The sequence below is a fragment of the Dromaius novaehollandiae genome, chromosome 1 (assembly GCF_036370855.1).
Source record: "Dromaius novaehollandiae isolate bDroNov1 chromosome 1, bDroNov1.hap1, whole genome shotgun sequence".
Classification (NCBI taxonomy): domain Eukaryota; kingdom Metazoa; phylum Chordata; class Aves; order Casuariiformes; family Dromaiidae; genus Dromaius; species Dromaius novaehollandiae.
This window is the reverse complement of record NC_088098.1, coordinates 188,870,654-188,887,567: the sequence shown is the minus strand read 5'-3', so window position 1 is coordinate 188,887,567 and position 16,914 is coordinate 188,870,654. Positions and strand designations below refer to the sequence as shown.

The 16,914-nt window shown below is 38.5% G+C and overlaps 1 protein-coding gene across 2 annotated transcripts in view; it reads left to right on the top strand.

The window, feature by feature from the left end:
• Positions 1 to 16,914, top strand: part of KPNA3 (karyopherin subunit alpha 3) — a 51,410-nt gene that overhangs the window by 18,718 nt on the left and 15,778 nt on the right. For both annotated transcript variants that reach the window (XM_064504868.1, XM_064504869.1), the window contains exons 2-7: positions 517 to 561; positions 13,460 to 13,549; positions 13,769 to 13,798; positions 13,878 to 13,930; positions 14,021 to 14,116; positions 16,588 to 16,673. In XM_064504868.1, coding sequence (XP_064360938.1) covers positions 517 to 561; positions 13,460 to 13,549; positions 13,769 to 13,798; positions 13,878 to 13,930; positions 14,021 to 14,116; positions 16,588 to 16,673 — 400 coding nt within the window. The remainder of the gene's footprint in view (positions 1 to 516; positions 562 to 13,459; positions 13,550 to 13,768; positions 13,799 to 13,877; positions 13,931 to 14,020; positions 14,117 to 16,587; positions 16,674 to 16,914) is intronic.

Below are 16,914 nucleotides of genomic sequence, written 5' to 3'. Positions count from 1 at the left end.
TGTTTAGGCTGTAGATCCTAAGCAGATTCAGTGCCACAGAATTTCTTCATAATTTTTTTGCCCATAAACGTAATCTGTCTTCTTTGCATTGAGCTCAGTCATCTTCCGTCACTCATCATTGGCCAAATATTGAAATAGGTTACATGTTTGGGTTGTGAATGTAGTCATATGCAAATATGAGAATGTCCAAATCTATATTTACTGCTTCTCTTGGTGTGCACATGTAAACATTTGGAGAGTCATTCCAGTGAAATTCTGGAGGAAAGTAAATGTTTTCTGCCTTTGGGATACTTGTTGTGGTTGAGCTTTATAATAAATCTTTGTGTAAGTTGTTCAATTTTAAAAAATAAAAATAAAAGGAAACCTCCTTGTGTATCTTGCTAGGAAAGACTGAGTTCAAAATCATTCATGTGCTGTTTTCTGTATCTTTTGATGAATAAATGCCCTTTGACTTAGCAGTTGGCTCCAAAACTCTACACTTTCTTCTTTACATAAAAATCTTTTTGTCTTTTACAGACTATGAGAAGACACAGAAATGAAGTTACGATTGAGTTGCGGAAGGTAAGTGAATCTGTTGTTGTTTATCAGCTGTGTTACTTTTCTTTGTTAATACATTCTGGTATCTTTGCTAAATATTTTGCGGTAGGCTTTGCTTTATGACCCCAAATGTATATGGAAAAGATTAATTTGTAAATGATGAATTGTGGATTTTAATGTTGTTTTTATTCTGCACCCCCTTAAGCTCAGCACAGCAGAACAGTGTTGCACTGCTCCAGTGTATGACTTGGAAAATAAAGCCAGTTCAGTTCCAGTGCCAAGTCTCATATTACTAATGTGACACTGTCAACTGTTTGAATGTTTTAAGTCTGTGAATGGGGAAAGGAAGAGTTCTTGCATCTGAAGGTGTGTGGATTCTTGAACGTTGTTTTCTGGACGTTATGGCTTCTGTGCTGTAGAAAGAGTTAATTTTAGGGTTGGATCCAGTTTATGTTGGATAAATGCCAACATAGCTGGGAAGATCACGACCATAAGAGGTGATCTAGTTCAGTGCTGTAAAGAAAGGGTTTGTTACACTCTTGTCATTCATAAGACACTGCCTAGCTTGTTCGTAGCTTCCAGCAGCCTTTCTAGTCACCTTAAAGGCTTGCTGCTAGAGGACAGTTTTCAGAAGCTGAACTCCTCTTGGGCTGCATGTGTAAAGAGAAGGGGTAAACTCTTCTCCGGCTGTAGCTACCTACGATACATTTGAAGACTGTTACTGTCCCTTTTAGTTTTCTGTTGTTGAAACAATTTCAATTCTTCACCTTTTCCTTGAAGATTCTGTTTTCTAGTTTTGACTTTTTGCTGCTACTCAAGTTCAAATTGCGTGCATTTTTCTGAAAATGTGGTGCCCAAACAGTTGAGGCTTAAATGATACTGAGTACAGTGGAAGACACAGTTCTTAAGGCACTGTTGCTGTTTATATTGAGTGTATTGTTGACTCATACTCGGTCTGTGATCCATTATATCCTTAGGATGCTTCCTACAGTACTGCAAAACAAGGATAGTCGTTGCCATTCTGTATTTGCATAGTTAAGTAGATGCAAAGTTTTAAACATGATTGCTCCTTGTCTTTTGAGTTACATCTGCGTTTTCCAAGCTGTTTTTTGACTTCAGTTCTAGTTCTGCTCCCTAGTATGCTTCCCCAGCTTGATGTCACTCATGTATTCTAATACTTTCATTAATGACTTGATAGAAGTGTGTGCTTTGAATATTTTAGATCCAGGCCAAGCCCCTCTGGATTCCCATTTGATACATCTCTTCAGTTTGCCAGTTGAATTACTGATAATCACTTTGAGCAGGGCTTTCTCAGGAGTGCACACCTATCCAATTTCATCTAAATTTGTGATTTGCATTGTTTGCAAATCAAGTGAGAAGTCAAAAGCCTTGCTAAAATCAAGGTGAAGCATTTATGGATAGAAGTTACATTGGCAGAAATTAGATTGACTTGTTCTTAAGAAATCTTGTCCACTTCCATCACCTGATTGTGTAGAAGGTAACAAAAAGTTCGTGCTAGTATTTTCCTGGGTTCCTTCCACTCTTTTTTTTCCAAAGGCTTTTTTTGCCTTTTTCCATTCTTCTAGAAAATCATCTGTCTTTTATTGCATTATCAAAAACCAAAACAAATGCTTCTGAGATTCATCATGGGAGTGCAAGAATTAGTTGAAGAAATTTTATCAGATGCAGATGACTGAAAAAATCTGAAGTACTTACATGAGTATCATGTATCATCCAAAAATTGCTTAATGTTTTCTTATTTTACCAATCAAAGGTACCAACTGAACATGTCTGACAAAAGTATTGTGTAGCTTTACTCGACTTTGGCCCTGTCAGTACTAGGATATGCTTAAAGTATGGGGAAAGCTATTTTTACATACAATGGAAGATACCAAGTGAAAACTGAAATTGACAACTTTTTGCTAAAAGGAGATTTGGGTAATTTTGATATCTTAATTATCGGTTATTCAAGTTTATGCTGATATGTCAGAGATGCTGCCTTTTAAGAAGTACTGTGTTGACACAACGTAAAACTTGCTATACAACTGTGATATCTACACAGAGGAGCTGCATTCATGGCATGTGGATAGGCTTATGCCTGCTAACATTTCAATGCTGTAAAAGATGGCTTAGCTGGTGCAAAATATCTTCATACAACTTGTTAAACTGTGAGACTGCGTGTTAGTATTCAAGTGCAGTCTTTGGAGAGACCTTTGCAATGCAAAGTGGAAATCTTAATTTAATGTTTATAATTGGCTTTTATACCAGGTTACAATTCCAAGGCCATTTCATTACAGAAGCATGGTGGGGAACAACTCATATGCTTAAGACAAGGCAATGGATTATTTTGTGTGGAAAGGCTCTCGTACGTGGCAGTAACACGAGTGAAAATAAGAATGTGTGAACTACTAGTCACTTTTCACTAAAAACTGCGCTTGCACAGCTCATTTACACACTTAAAGAAGCCCAAGTGCTGGATGTAGGTCAGGTTGTAAATCAAGAGTAAACAGCAGCTGCAGATCTCTCGAACACAGGAAGTAATGTTCTTCTGGTGTGTTTGCAGAACACCTTCCACTACAGACACCAGAAGAGATCTGCTTGAATGAAAGGTGTGTGATGTATTTGAACTGTTGATTTGCAGCAACAGAATGGCTGCTGGTGGGCAACGTTTGCTGTGGTGGATGCGAGGCTGTTGCTTCTGGTACATAATTGGCACTGAAATGTAAAGGAATATGTTTTATTAAGCTCCATCAATGGAGATAAGATGCGGTATCATCATTGCTTCAATTTTCATCTCTACAGCTAACGTTGCACCCCTAGCCTGAGTATGTCAAATTCAGGAAATGCTGGTGTTGGTATGACCTTGGTAATCAGCTAGTGCTTCTTCAAAACAAAGGGGTGTCTTGTCTTGATCCCTGCTATCCAGGTGCTGTGTGTACAGCTGGCTTTTGAAGAAAACAGGCAAATGAAGAGCGTATTCTTGATCTGTACGATTGAAGGACTACATAGTCATGGGTTTGTCTTTTGAATGATCTTGTGCATAAATATTAAATGAATATATCTGGTGAAGCTATTTGCTCATGTCTCTTTTGTAAGATGGAATAATAAAAAAAAAATTCACAGCTTTGAACAATAATAAACGATTTCTGCATGCATTAGTGCGGGATGCTCATTCCCTTGAGATAGACATCAAGGTGTGTTTGCAATGCATTCTCTATTTTAGATATATGTTATTTCCATTCACTACCTCAATACCACACTGCACTTCAGAAAGACCCTTTACTTTTCTTTTTCCTTCAGTTCCTTGTATTTGTTTAGGAGCTGAGCAAACAAAGTCATCTTTGCCATATGGGTAACAGTTACCTGTCAGAATCCTGACCCAGATCTGGGTTGGGGCTGCGAACTGCTCAGCTGCACTCCTGCCAGTCAGGTGCACTTTTTTTTATTCTGTGTTGGCCTTGTTGAAGATCTTTGTTTTACACATGTTGGGAATGAACCTACTTGTGCATTTCAGGGAAGAAACTATATTGTTTCCGTCTTTGGCTATATTGTTAGTGCAACACTGGCCCTGAGAGCCATGACAGAGGGATTCAGCTGTTATGTTTCTTGGCTTCACTGATGGGAAGGGGTGCAAGACACCTGACATCTAACCTTGACATAAATCCTGCTTCAGCTTTCTGAAGAGTTCAGAATACTTTGCTTCTCAGTGCTTGTTTCAACACCCCAGAAATTACAGACATTTTTGCATCCCTCTAACTGAGAATAAAGATTTAAAAAAAAAAAAAAAAAACCCAGAATTGAAATTGACCCATCCACAAGTCAGGTTTGTAAATTCAGCCTTTAAACCATTGTTCTGAGAGATCTTAGAAAGCCAAGTGTCTAGAACTATCAGGACAAAGCACTGAGAGTGCTTGTGCACCCTATTGCCTTAAAAAAAGGTAGTTCTTAGCCAGAATATAAAGTACTGGCTTCTTCAGGGTCAGTGTTACATGATCTTTGAGTTACATGCCATCCTTCAAAATAAGCCTTACATTACTAACCTCTGCAGAACTAGAGGGTGCTGTCTTCCTTGCAGGCTTGCTAAGGGAATCCTAAAAAAAATTTCCAGGTAGCTCAGAAGTGTTTATTTTTTACTTTCTTGGCAAACTCGGCTCCCTCTGAGAGCTCATAATGGGGCTATGAAACCCCTAATTGTTAATTAAGTTTGGTTCAAGGCAAAGCAATTACTTGTTGAACAAGTAATGGATTAAGGAGCTGTGGATTTTTTTTTTCCCCCTCTCTCTGTTCCTCTGGCACATGGTACTCAGATTTCCTAAATAAAGTAGTAAGCCTTGAAGAATACAGTCTGTCTTGTATTTATGGGAGACTCAGGGTAGAAAGATAATCCTTTCTGAGTCTCAGGAACCCTGAGAATGGGGGTGGGGAGGCAGGGAACCCAAGTCTTCAGGTTTAGATAGCAAAACCTGCTTCAGTTGCATGTCGTCTTAGGTTCAGCGTGAATGTATAGTTTTCCATTTGCTGAATGGAAAATATCAGTCCACCAACTTTAAATAAAAAGTTAGAACTCACAGGGAGACCTAAGCACTATTGGTATGTTCTTGCAGAGGCTCCTCTATCCAGTGTTAGTAGCACACCTTCTTGGAAAAGAACTTGCATCTACCCTGCATCAAAGACAGACCCTAGGTGGAGAATTATATCCTTAACCTGTTCATATGAAAGCCCAGTTGAAAAGGCTATGAAGAAACTTCATGCGTTCAATTAAAGATAAATTCCTTAGAGCCTTGTTTGAACCCAGTTTAGTAAGACCATGCTTTTGCAAAGATTGGAGCTGGTTAAGGTAGGTAATCTGTAAAGATAAAACTGTTCTTGGGGCTCTTGGGAGACAAGTTGGTGTCTATGTATGCAGCTACTAATTTTCAGTGATCATACTCGTTTTCTGAGAAGGATGTGTAGTAGCCAAACAGGGAGGTGGTGACTCTGCTGTCTGTTGTCACAAAGGTGAGGTAGCAGAATTCAAATGTGGAAAAGTTGCCTTTCTCCTCCAAGCCACTCATCTATAGCCAAAGTCTCTATGTGAAGGATGGACTTGAAATCTATCAGACCGTCTTTAGATGCAGGATACCATTTTGTTGCCAATGAATTGTTAGGTCTTCAGATTGACCTGTGTTGCCTTTCTACAGCTTTCAGACCTTTACAAGACTTAAACAGTAGATGTTTTTGCTACGGTACTGTGCTGATGGTTTGTGCTGATGGTTGCTTTATCGTCTCTGGTAAGAAGCTGTCAAGTTGTGGACATATGGCTACTGTTGGGGGTACAACTTGAGGGCTGTTTGTCATCTGGGGATCAAAAAAGACCACATGTGACTTCCTGAATAGACAGCTTGTTATAAATGTTCCTTTTAGAGATTGTTAGTTCGTGCCACAGTTTTTGGAACGAAAGGAGCAAGGAGGGAAACTGAATTTCTGGAGTAGATTAATTCTCCACTCCAGACAAGCAAGGGCCAGCAAAAATGTCTGAGATGCAATCTTAGGATTATTGCCTGACTTCATCTTCTGCTATTGGAAAGAGTCTTTCTGTCCACTGCTTTTGTTGTTTTTTGTGTGAATTATGAATTCAAGAGATGCAAAGTTGTTGACTTTCTTGTATCTGTACTTGTTATTGACATGGTTTTATCTGATGTTATTTGCCAATGGTCTCCACTGAACTATTGATTTCATCCACTGATCTTGCAGTACTATGATCAAGTGAGTCATTCAAATCAAAGGCTCTGTATGTGACCTTAAGTGCCATAGAGGGGCTTCTGTAGATAAAGCTAGCATATCCAAATGTGTAGGATGTATATTAAAAGGTTAGTTCATCGTAGCTGAACCATCCTAACTGAGCAGCCAGATGAAGTAGGGCCCAGATTTTTCACTTCTGAAGATCATTGACTATTTATAGTAGTCTTATTATGTTAAGATTCACCTTGCGTTAACTTCAGTCTGTCATCTACCTGTACAGTTATCCTTTATTTTATTCTGCTGCATGCTTTCAGAGTTCTTGGAGAGCCTCCTTATATGCTTGATGGCCAGAGAATATGCTGCTATCCATGATTTCTGTGTCGTCATCTCAAAGCTTTTTGTTTGTTTTTTCAGTTGTCTTGCTCGTGAACGTCTAGAAGTTAATGAGTTATGAGAGAGTGAGTAAAGCCCACTTATAGTCCTTTCCTGACTGTTAAGGTAACTGAATCTTTCCCCAGGCTCATGTCCGAGAACTGTTAATAGAAATCTGCTCAAGCTGGATAGTCCACCTAAGAAAACTTTCATTAAGAGGATGTTCAAAAATGTTTTCTGAACATTCCTTTACTGCAGTGAGGTTGGAGGAATAGGCATTTATTTTCCTTCATGATGGACTGTGGGAGGTGCTCTCAACCCCCAAAACAAAATTGGAAATTAAGCATAAGTGAAACACAGAAGTTCAGTGTAGCTCATTCTGTCACAACAGGAGTAGTTTGAAAGGGGTGTCCAGGAAATCTGGATGTAGCTCTGGATGTACTATTGGTTTGTCCCTTTGGTCTTTTCTAGGATAGGTGAACAGAGGTAAGAGCCCCACTAGTTATTATCCTCTATGATCATAGCTAATGCTGGCTATCACTCCAGTTTTTAGTGCTGAGATATTTTTAAGTCCTCTTCTTTGTTTCCAGAGAACACAAATGCAATATCTTAACTTCAGTGCCAAAAGAACTTGTTCCTATCAGCAACTGAATTCCTAGATCTTTCCTTGACCTGGATAAATATTCAATAGATGTGTTTGTTACCTGAGGGCAAAGGTATTTTGTTTATTTCTTTTCACTTTGACCTTAAATCTTCTCAACAGAGGCAGGACAGAAGCATCACAGATTTTTCCCATGTGTCAAATGCTGAAAAGCATGTATAAATTTATGTCTTTTAGCAGCCCTTCACAGATCCATTGTTGTATCCCATAGGTCCTGTCCTGTAGTAGTAAGCAGTACTTTGCCCATGAGAGTGTTCCTTCTGTTAATGATGTTGCTTTTCAAGCCTGTTTGCATTCATTGGCAGTTTTTGAATCCTGTAGCCCTCATCCAAGAAGGTAAACAAGAAGTACCAGGAGTCTGCAGGATTTGCATACTTAGTGTTCATGCAACCTAACTTTCCCACTGCCAGTGAAGCAAACACGTCATCAAGGACTTTAGAGTGGATTGTCACGTTGGACAAGAAAGTGCACTCATGGTGTCGTTACTGTTGTTTCTAACTGTTCAGCTTTTTTGCTAGGCATGTATATCTGTGATCCTGTTTGTATGGAAACATCTGTATACTGTTGCAGTGTAATTTCTACTGGAATGTTAATAAGCTCATAACCAGCAGTCAGCTGCTGTTTGTAAACTTGAACTTTATTGTATATACCATGCATCATCTGTTACATGTTGGCTGTTCTTTAAGTCTGTAAAGATTTTGTAGGGTATAGATCTCAGATTTGCCAGGGTAAGCTCAGTCAGTGATTGAGGATCTTCCCTTTTGAAGGAGAAGACCTGCTTAGTTTCTTCAATGGCAAGGTCTTGCCTTTCGGGGATTCCAGACTGATGCCTCTTCCTTTGAGAGGTCTCTCTCATTAAGTCTTAGGACAGAGCGGCTATATCCAGCTGTGCTGATTTGTCCTCAATTTCACTGCAGGAGTCTATAGAAGAGGTTGGTGCTATGATTTAGGCAAACATTTTTGATTTTGTCATCATATGACAAAATGCAAGCATTTTAAGGTTATGCCAAGTTGCAAATCATGCTCTTTTACTTTTTGCAGGGGAGTGAAAAGTCAGTGAAATTACTGTGTATGGTGCTCAGTGGTTTATCTGTCCAGGAACTGAATACTTTGCACATGGGCAGGGCTGTTTCAAACAGCGTAAGAGCCACTTTTTTGGACTAGAGGGTTCTGTGACCACTTTGACGTAGTAACAGATGCTAATTAATAATAGCTCTGCTCGGTAAGTATTTATTAGCACTTCTCACTACGAAGTGCTAATCCCTATGCTCCAGGCCCCTGTAGAAGCTCCTCTTGATCTTCTTCTGGCTGCCTTCTTACCAATTGCTTTTCAGCCCAACCATCTGCAGATGGTGAGTAGCTATGGGAATGTTCCTGCTAGCTTTGACTTGCCCTGGCCAGTGTCATCTTTCCTGGAGCTCTTTGTGCCATTTCACCAGCAGCCTGAAAATGTTGCCTGTGTTCCCCGAAATTCTAGTGTGAAACTGGTCAGTTATGTCCTGTGAAGTTCAGTTCTCTCTCTTACAGTTAGGGAGGGCAGAATGGCTTTGCATTAGAACATACATGCCCATTCCTACTTACTTTGCTTAACGTTAACATGGGGAAACATTCCCTTAAGCATACTCATGTTGCCAAGTGAATTCGACAGTTCGGTATGCAGGTATAAAAGGCTCCTTATGGAGCAATTAACTTATTTCCTGGAAAAGAGGTGAAGCAGGCTCTTGATTAGCTCAGTTAAGGTGCATCTCGTGGCCTTCTTTAATCTGCAGCAGGAAGCAGAAGGTTTTTCAGTATTACAGGATCATACCACTCTGAGATTTCTAATGAGTTTGATGCTGTTTTCCTCTTGTTAATGGACCCTATCTCATAGTGAAATTTAAACCTAGGCTATGTATCTTTGATGCAGCAGAGTTTGAAATGTTTCTTTGTTAGCTTCTTTGCTTCCTGATGAAGATGACCTGCTTGTCAGCTAACACATTGGCCAAGGGAGACTCAGACTCTTGTGGCAGCAGGACTTTCGTATGCTATGTTCTGTAGAGACTAATTGCTAAATTTTCGATCCATCCTAAAGTTCCTTCTGAAGATTATAACAATTTTAGACAGGATCCTGCCTGTGATCCTTTCTAACTTATGTTGCTTCCAGGGCCTTGTGCATCTTGGATTTTGGGTGGGCTTTGGCATTTTATTTTGGCAGGACAGGACCACTCAAGAAGGCTCTTTGCCTCTTCAAGTCCATCCCTGAAAATTCTCAGAAACTGGCTTTTCTGATACAGAAACTATTTCACTGGATAGTTGGCTGTTTAAGTTTCTGTTGTCAAATTGCAAAGGTGGAACAGGCTGTGACAAGTAGAGCACACGGTCACAGCTGAGGCAAGATCAGTGGCCTCCCAGAGGGATGTCTCCATTCCTGATATCTGCAGAGCTGTTATCTGGAGCTCTGTTTCCGCTTTCACCAGCGTGACATTTCTCAGCATGCTCCTGCCGTTGGGAAGAGTAGCCCTTCAGTGTGTGTGTATCTGGGGACTCTCAGGACACTGCTCTAGTTAAATGGTGTTTTTGTGAGGAGTACTGTTGGGAGATACCCACAGCATCAATGTACGTATAGACAATTGCTTGAAGGAGACACAAGTTACTTCTAACTGTTCTTCTGTAACTATACGTACATTCACAACCCACCATCCTTCCCTCTTTGAGTCCCTGAACGATTTCTAGGGAATTGGAGGATGAGAAGAACTTAGAAAGAAGGCTATCCACACCCGTTTTATGAACACAAGCAACATGTAGTGGCAGAGAGAACTTGTTTTTGCCCCTCTAGATACTACTCAAGCAAAATATTTCAGTTAACAGTACTTGTATATAAGTACACTCAGTATGAATAAACATAAAACACATCTTGAAGAATAACCCACTGCTTTGTCTAATAGTATGCCATAGACATAATGTCTGGTGCTTAGGAGAAGGTGATTTCCGGCTGCTTGGCTGATGAAGGCCATGCAGCTCATTTCTGCCATTCTGTGAAGATGCTGTTTAGTCACCCACAGTGGGATTCTCACTTTATTCCAGCTGTATTCTCTGTATTCGCAGCTGTATTCCAGCTGTTACCATCCTGGTCTTTCAGGATGTTTGAGAGAGGATCTCAAGATGCAACCTTATTCTTGCTTTCTGGAGTAATTGGTTACCACAGCCTTTATGTCACACCCTGTTAGAGAGGCGCAACCCTGGTGAACACTTATACTCAGTATAATCTGACTGGGTATGTTGAAGGTGGGATTCACATCCACATCCAGTACCATGATTGTTACAGTGTGACTTTAATTTTGCATCCAAAAACTTCTTGTCCTTCCAAGCTAGAAAATGCATGATGTGGTTTTCATAAGTTCTTCAGCTATTTCTGGTTAGTATCTTTCTGGCTTGGTTTGTTAGGAAAAATACTGAGCATGGAAGTAATGTGCGTTAGATATAGATGCAATCTACATGTATGTGAATATCGAATATTCTTATACATTTTAATAGTGTGGTTATCATCGCAAATGGTTGATGTCTATTTAATGTCAATGCAATTGAGAAGACTTTGGCTTTATTTCTCCATTTTCTTTTATGGTAGGAGTGAAGTAAATGTGACTAAATGACTCTTGGATACCCTCCACATTTTGGACAGATTTCAGGCTAAGCTAATAGTGCTCTGAGTTGCATCTGTGCTGTGTCAGCATAGATGCTTCTCTGTGGAGCTGTGTGGAACAGTGGTGTACAGTTTTTCTCTCCCCTATTATGGAGACAGTTCCTTAAGGCCAAAGGATTCCCTGGTGGAGAAATTTGCTGATATAGTGGTGTGAAAAAACACCTAAATGAGAGAATCTACCATTTGAACTCTTTAAAAAAAAACCCCAAAACTTATTGTTATTTCACCAAGGGCAGAAATTTGAAATAAGGTATGTGGTAAGGTGAGATCTCTTAACTATAGTTTCCTTTCAATAATTTCAGTAAAAATAGTCAGTTAATGTTTGTTAAATTCTCGATTATTCTAGGTGTTGCATCATATTTTTAATCAAAGAATCTGGAAGTGGTCTGTATCTAAAAAGCTTTTTTACAGAAATTTGGAAGTAAAGGTCATCTGTCTTCATTGCAAGATGTTGCAAAACACATAGCTGAGCACCACTGATGTCAAATCTTTTATTTGAATAACAAGCAAATATCACCAGCTGAATCAGTGTGGATAACAATTCTTACAACAAGCCTGTTCTACAAAAACCCTGTAAAGCTTTTTCCTGAATTTTATGAGCGTGCGATTTGGAGAATTCAACCCAAATCCTAAACCGAATAGTTCAGGAAGAACAAAATCTGAGCACTCTACCCTTATACCATGGTAGCTTGTGTTGCTCGTGACAGGGAAACTCAAGCCTCCCAGATATGGACTCACCGATGGCTGTGAAATGCGAAGATATCTCTGGCTAGGGAAAGAAGGACAGTAGGACTGGAGACATGAGGATGTTCCTCTGGTGTCAGCCCCTTCTCTTGATATTGCCTTGTTTTGCCGTCACGGCACAGCTGCCCATGGGCAGGAGCCGTCCCTCCGAGGCGGGAAGGGACTGCTTTGTCCGGGATTAGTGTTTATGGTCAGTCCATCCTGTGAATCACCTGTGGCTGATACAGCTTGCCTGTATAACACACATTTTCTCAGCATTTAACTGCCTGCTCATTTCCATCTTCCCTCTCTCCAGAAAGGCTTGACAACAAAATACCTTCCATGCTTGTGCGTATAGACAGGCTGTGCGTTCGGCCATGCTTGTGCTTCTCTTTTGTAGATTCAGTTCCAGAGGTGCCGCTGCAGCTAATCTGCGTGATCCTGTGTGTTATTTGAGGATTTAATTTCTGCACGTAGTCTTGACAAATTAAACTATGCTAGGTTTCTGGAATCTGTTTGCCTGCATTAAAGGGCTATTTAATCTGGTGCTTAATTTTTGTTTTAGCATTCTCTTATCTGAAAAATATTAATATATTGCTTAGGAGCCTTTCAAACTGAGACTGGAAAAGTCATTTTAAATTCTGTTTTCTAAGTGTCTAAACAGTAAGCCAGTCTCAGAAATTCTGAGTCTGAAGTTGCTCATTTTTCTAACATTTAATAAAATGGAATATTGGAAACTTCCAAACATGATTTTGTTTAGAGGGTTTTTTTATACATCAAGAGCAAGGCATGACTTGCAAGAGCAAGGTGCAGTATCTATAGTTAGTACTGTTTGTTTAACGGATAATTGTGTGGGAGCTGAGAAGTCTGCCTTTCATTGCTAATATAATAGGTTTTTTTTTTTTGGTGGTGTAACTTTGATTCACCTTGTCATTTTTTGCTTCATTAGAGATTGAAATCTGAATGTGCTTGTAAGAAATGTACTCAAATATACACGCTGCATCGTCTCCTGTTGCCATCTCAATCTTTGATCATACATCTACATGTATCGAACAAAGACAGATATTTTATCTAAAATTTGGAAAATACTGCTTTATACGTTTGTAATTATAAGACATTTTATATTTACAAAAAAGTGCATCGGTGTGCAGTCAGAAATGTTCATTTGATTCCCTTTTTTAAGGAAGGCTTTATCTGTTCAAGTATTCTAATGAAGCAAGCTACAAATGCAAAATGGGTACTTTACCACTGAAAAGGCATTTTTTTGTTGCTTTTAGTAATTCCTCAAAGGCGCTAAGGTTGGAGGGTGCTTTAAGTCAGATGAGGCTGACACTGTGAGTGAGTGGGGGATGTTACAAATGTCAGTATCTTGGGAGCATGCTAATTTATGCACAGGATTGAAACAGAAGTAATTTGGATAACCAGGGAACTTTGAAGTAGTTTTATCTGAAAATTAATCTTACACTGGAAAATAATTTCTATGTGCTGCTAAATGTTAATGTCATGCAAATGTATGTGTTTTGTAAGGTGCTGTTAGAAAATTGATACTTGATTTGTTTTAGTGTCATGGATTGCAGTAGTTTTGTCTGGTTTTCAAGCTCCAGGATTCTTATAGCTGAAATGGAAATACTCTGAATTGTATGTGGAGATAAAAGTGACTTTCTGAAAGCAGTCTTATCTAAACTTTTTTTTAGAAAGGTGCCATTATATCATCACCTTGTACTGATAAAAATTAAATGTCTTTATTTTTCAACATTCTTTCCCAGAACAAAAGAGATGAACATCTTTTGAAAAAAAGAAATGTTCCTCAAGAAGAAAGTTTAGAAGACTCTGATGTTGATGCTGACTTCAAAGCAGTAAGTTTCTTGATTCCGGAATTATTTTCAAAATCTTGTGGTGGTGTTTTAAAACAGTGTATTCAGTTCTTACTGTAACACTCTAAGTCTTTCAGTTATTTGAAAACAAAATTATGACCTGATATGCTCTGTTAAAATCAGTTTGAATGTATCAAATGTTTCAAAAGTCTGTTTTATTTAGCAACAAAATTACTAAAACAATTTCTTTTTCTTTTCAAGCAAAATGTAACACTAGAAGCTATACTGCAGGTATGTTATGTTTGATTTTTTTTTTTAATTACAAGTTCTTGTTCTGTGCATTTTTAGTTTTTACTGGTTTCCTTTTCAGAATGCCACAAGTGACAACCCAGTGATCCAGCTGAGTGCTGTCCAAGCTGCAAGGTAAAAATAAATAAAAGGAACAGAAATATACTTTCTACACGTTTTTCATGATGAAAGTTACTTATTTTACTTTCACATTTAATTTCACAGAAAACTCCTATCTAGTGACAGAAATCCACCTATTGATGACTTAATAAAATCTGGAATTTTACCAATTCTGGTAAAATGCCTAGAAAGGGATGATAAGTAAGTATACCTTTAAAAATGTTCACCTTTACTGAAAAACTGCTTCCAAAAAAACTCTAATTATTTCAGATAGAGCTTAGTATTCATAACCCCATATAGTCTGACACAGTGGATCAGATCCCATGACAATAAACTGCAAATTCTCCAGGAGTATTAATTCTGCCACTGAAATGTCATTTTCTCTTTTAGCTGGGTATACTCATGCAAGAACTAATGGGGAATACCTTACTAAATTGCTCATTGATTTTTGGATGTTACATGCTTTTTTAAACTGTTTTCTAAGCAGCCTGTCTCAGACTTACTGTGCTCTGCCTTCACACAAATACATGCATGCCTGATTGTGAGCAGGGCTCTTCTCTTTGCCAGAATACGCTTATGGTCTGTTTCATTAAGGTTGTTAACCGAAGTTTTGTTCTTAATGCAAGATGCGTTTCTTTTTGGTTCTGCACAGCTGCTACTCCCTAATGCGATGGGACAACATAGTAAGCATGCTCTGGGTTCTGATTCTTAGTTGGATCTGGGTTCTGATTCTTAGTTGGAGAACAAGTTTCAGTAAGGGGGATTAAAAAAAAATACAGCCTTGAGCATGTAGTTCCAAGAATATCATGACATGTAAGAAAAGTGCCATATTCTGCAATCCAGGAGTGCCTTATTCAGATAAATGGGGACTCATACATGTGAGGTAAATATTTTAGGCTGTCTTTGGTCTCAGGCAGGCATAATGGTATTTGTTTACAGTATTTCCATTTTCAGGGTTATTTCTGCAACCGTAAGGAATAGAAACTTAAGAAAATGCAAACTGACATTTTGGGTGTAATTTGATGTTTGCAAAAACATGAAGCATGAGTAGTTTTTTTTTTTCTAGCTTGTTTAACAAAACAGTTAAGATAACAGCTGGCAGTAATGTTCAAATCAGGGTTGCATTTAAATATGGGTCATGAATGCCTGTCTGTTCTGAAAGTAGATGGTCAGTGTTGTGAAAATGAATTTAGTTTGAATTTTCTGTGTAGATTTTGTATGATTTATCTTTGTAAATATTTAATAAGCCTTATTGGTTGAATGAAATTGAACTCAGTGTTTTCTTAACCAGTTCTTTTAATTAATGATTGGTGTATAAAATTTAGTAGAGGTAACTTCTGTAAAGACTTTCTATAGGAGATTATTGAAGCTGTTGTTCATGTTATAACTGAAAGATTATCTCAAGGGCACTCAGATCAAAAGGAGGGAAGAAAAATGTGTTGTGTACATGAAGGACAGCCCAGCACTACACTTTTAATGCATTTGATCCTAGAACATAAGGTTTATGGATAGCTGCTGATAGGTTCTATTTGTTTTTGCAAGTCCTTATTTACACATCTCAGGTCCCCACACCTAATTCGTTTCTAATGCCATCTCCTATAAAACCTTAAAGTGCTTTGAAAGCTAACACACAGAAAAACTTTAGGAAGCAGCTGGCATGGCTATACATAAAACATACTTGCTGAAGACTGCAAAAAGCAAGGAAATGAAAAATAATCATCTAATAGTACGTATCCTCTACTCCTCCCAAAGCCAGACACCTTACTATTGCTGCAATCACCATGAGCCACGAACTCTTTTGTAGCTTTTACGATTTTTAACCTTCGGTGTTTGCTTGAACAGTTTTCATGCAAACTGCTTTACTAAACTGCTGTTGTCTGTTAACTGTTGCAATCTATGCCAGCATCAGATACAACACAGAGGGTCTTGGGACAGACGCTCACACAGCTTATTATAAAATTTGTATCTAATTTAGCCGCATTTGACAAGTTGGTTTTAATAAAGTTGTGATGGTGTGTTCTGGATACTAGTGCTAGTATTTCCCCTGGCTGTGAGGAGCAGAAAAATGTTTTTCTCCCAGTATACCAGCTTGCTCTTGATCTGGGATGTGATGTTACAAGGGGCAGGTTTTTCTTAGTTATGGTCAGCCGCAGTTGGTTTATGAAGGACTACTAATGGTTTGGTAGAACAAGAGAGTTGTCCTTTTTTTTCACTAAATATGCATGGGGTTTTGTATCTGTTGGATGCCAAGAGGCATCTGTTACTCGTTACAGAGAGACATAATTAAATTTTGTGGTGAGGAGTGCTAGAAGTCACTGATGTCAGGAGATAATTAGTTGACTGGAGTAGTGGTCAGCTTTACTAGCTGGTATGTGCTTCAACAAGTATTACTGGTTTTGGGGGACGGAGGGGGTTTGGTTCTTTTTACTGATATGAAGTCAGAGTGATGAACAATTTACAAAAGGTCATAGAATGTAAAATTTGTATTTCTTTCTCATAGCTATTCCTCTGAAATGACCAAGCTTACATTTTTTGGAAAAAGCTTTCAGCCCTGTGGTACTCTTTGATATTACTAGCAGTATGTACTCCTAGACACTGTACATTTAAATTGAACCGTAAAATAATCTGAAGACCATGTTTCAATTTAATGCTATAAAACTGCTTTATTACAGTCCTTCATTACAATTTGAAGCTGCATGGGCATTGACTAACATAGCATCAGGCACTTCTGCACAGACTCAAGCTGTTGTACAGTCTAGTAAGTATTAAAATTTGTTTATTGAGGGTTGGGGATAATGTGGGTAAAAATGAAAGAAAGGGGTATTTGGATAACAAATACTGTTTGTTATCAAAACCATTAAAATAATAAATGCATATGTTTGTCTTCTGTTTGCAAGAGTTTGTACTTTTGCTCTTATACATTAATCATTTGTCACTAATGATTAACATTAAGAACCCCAGACCAGAATTTCCCATAAAGAAGATAATGATAGATCATA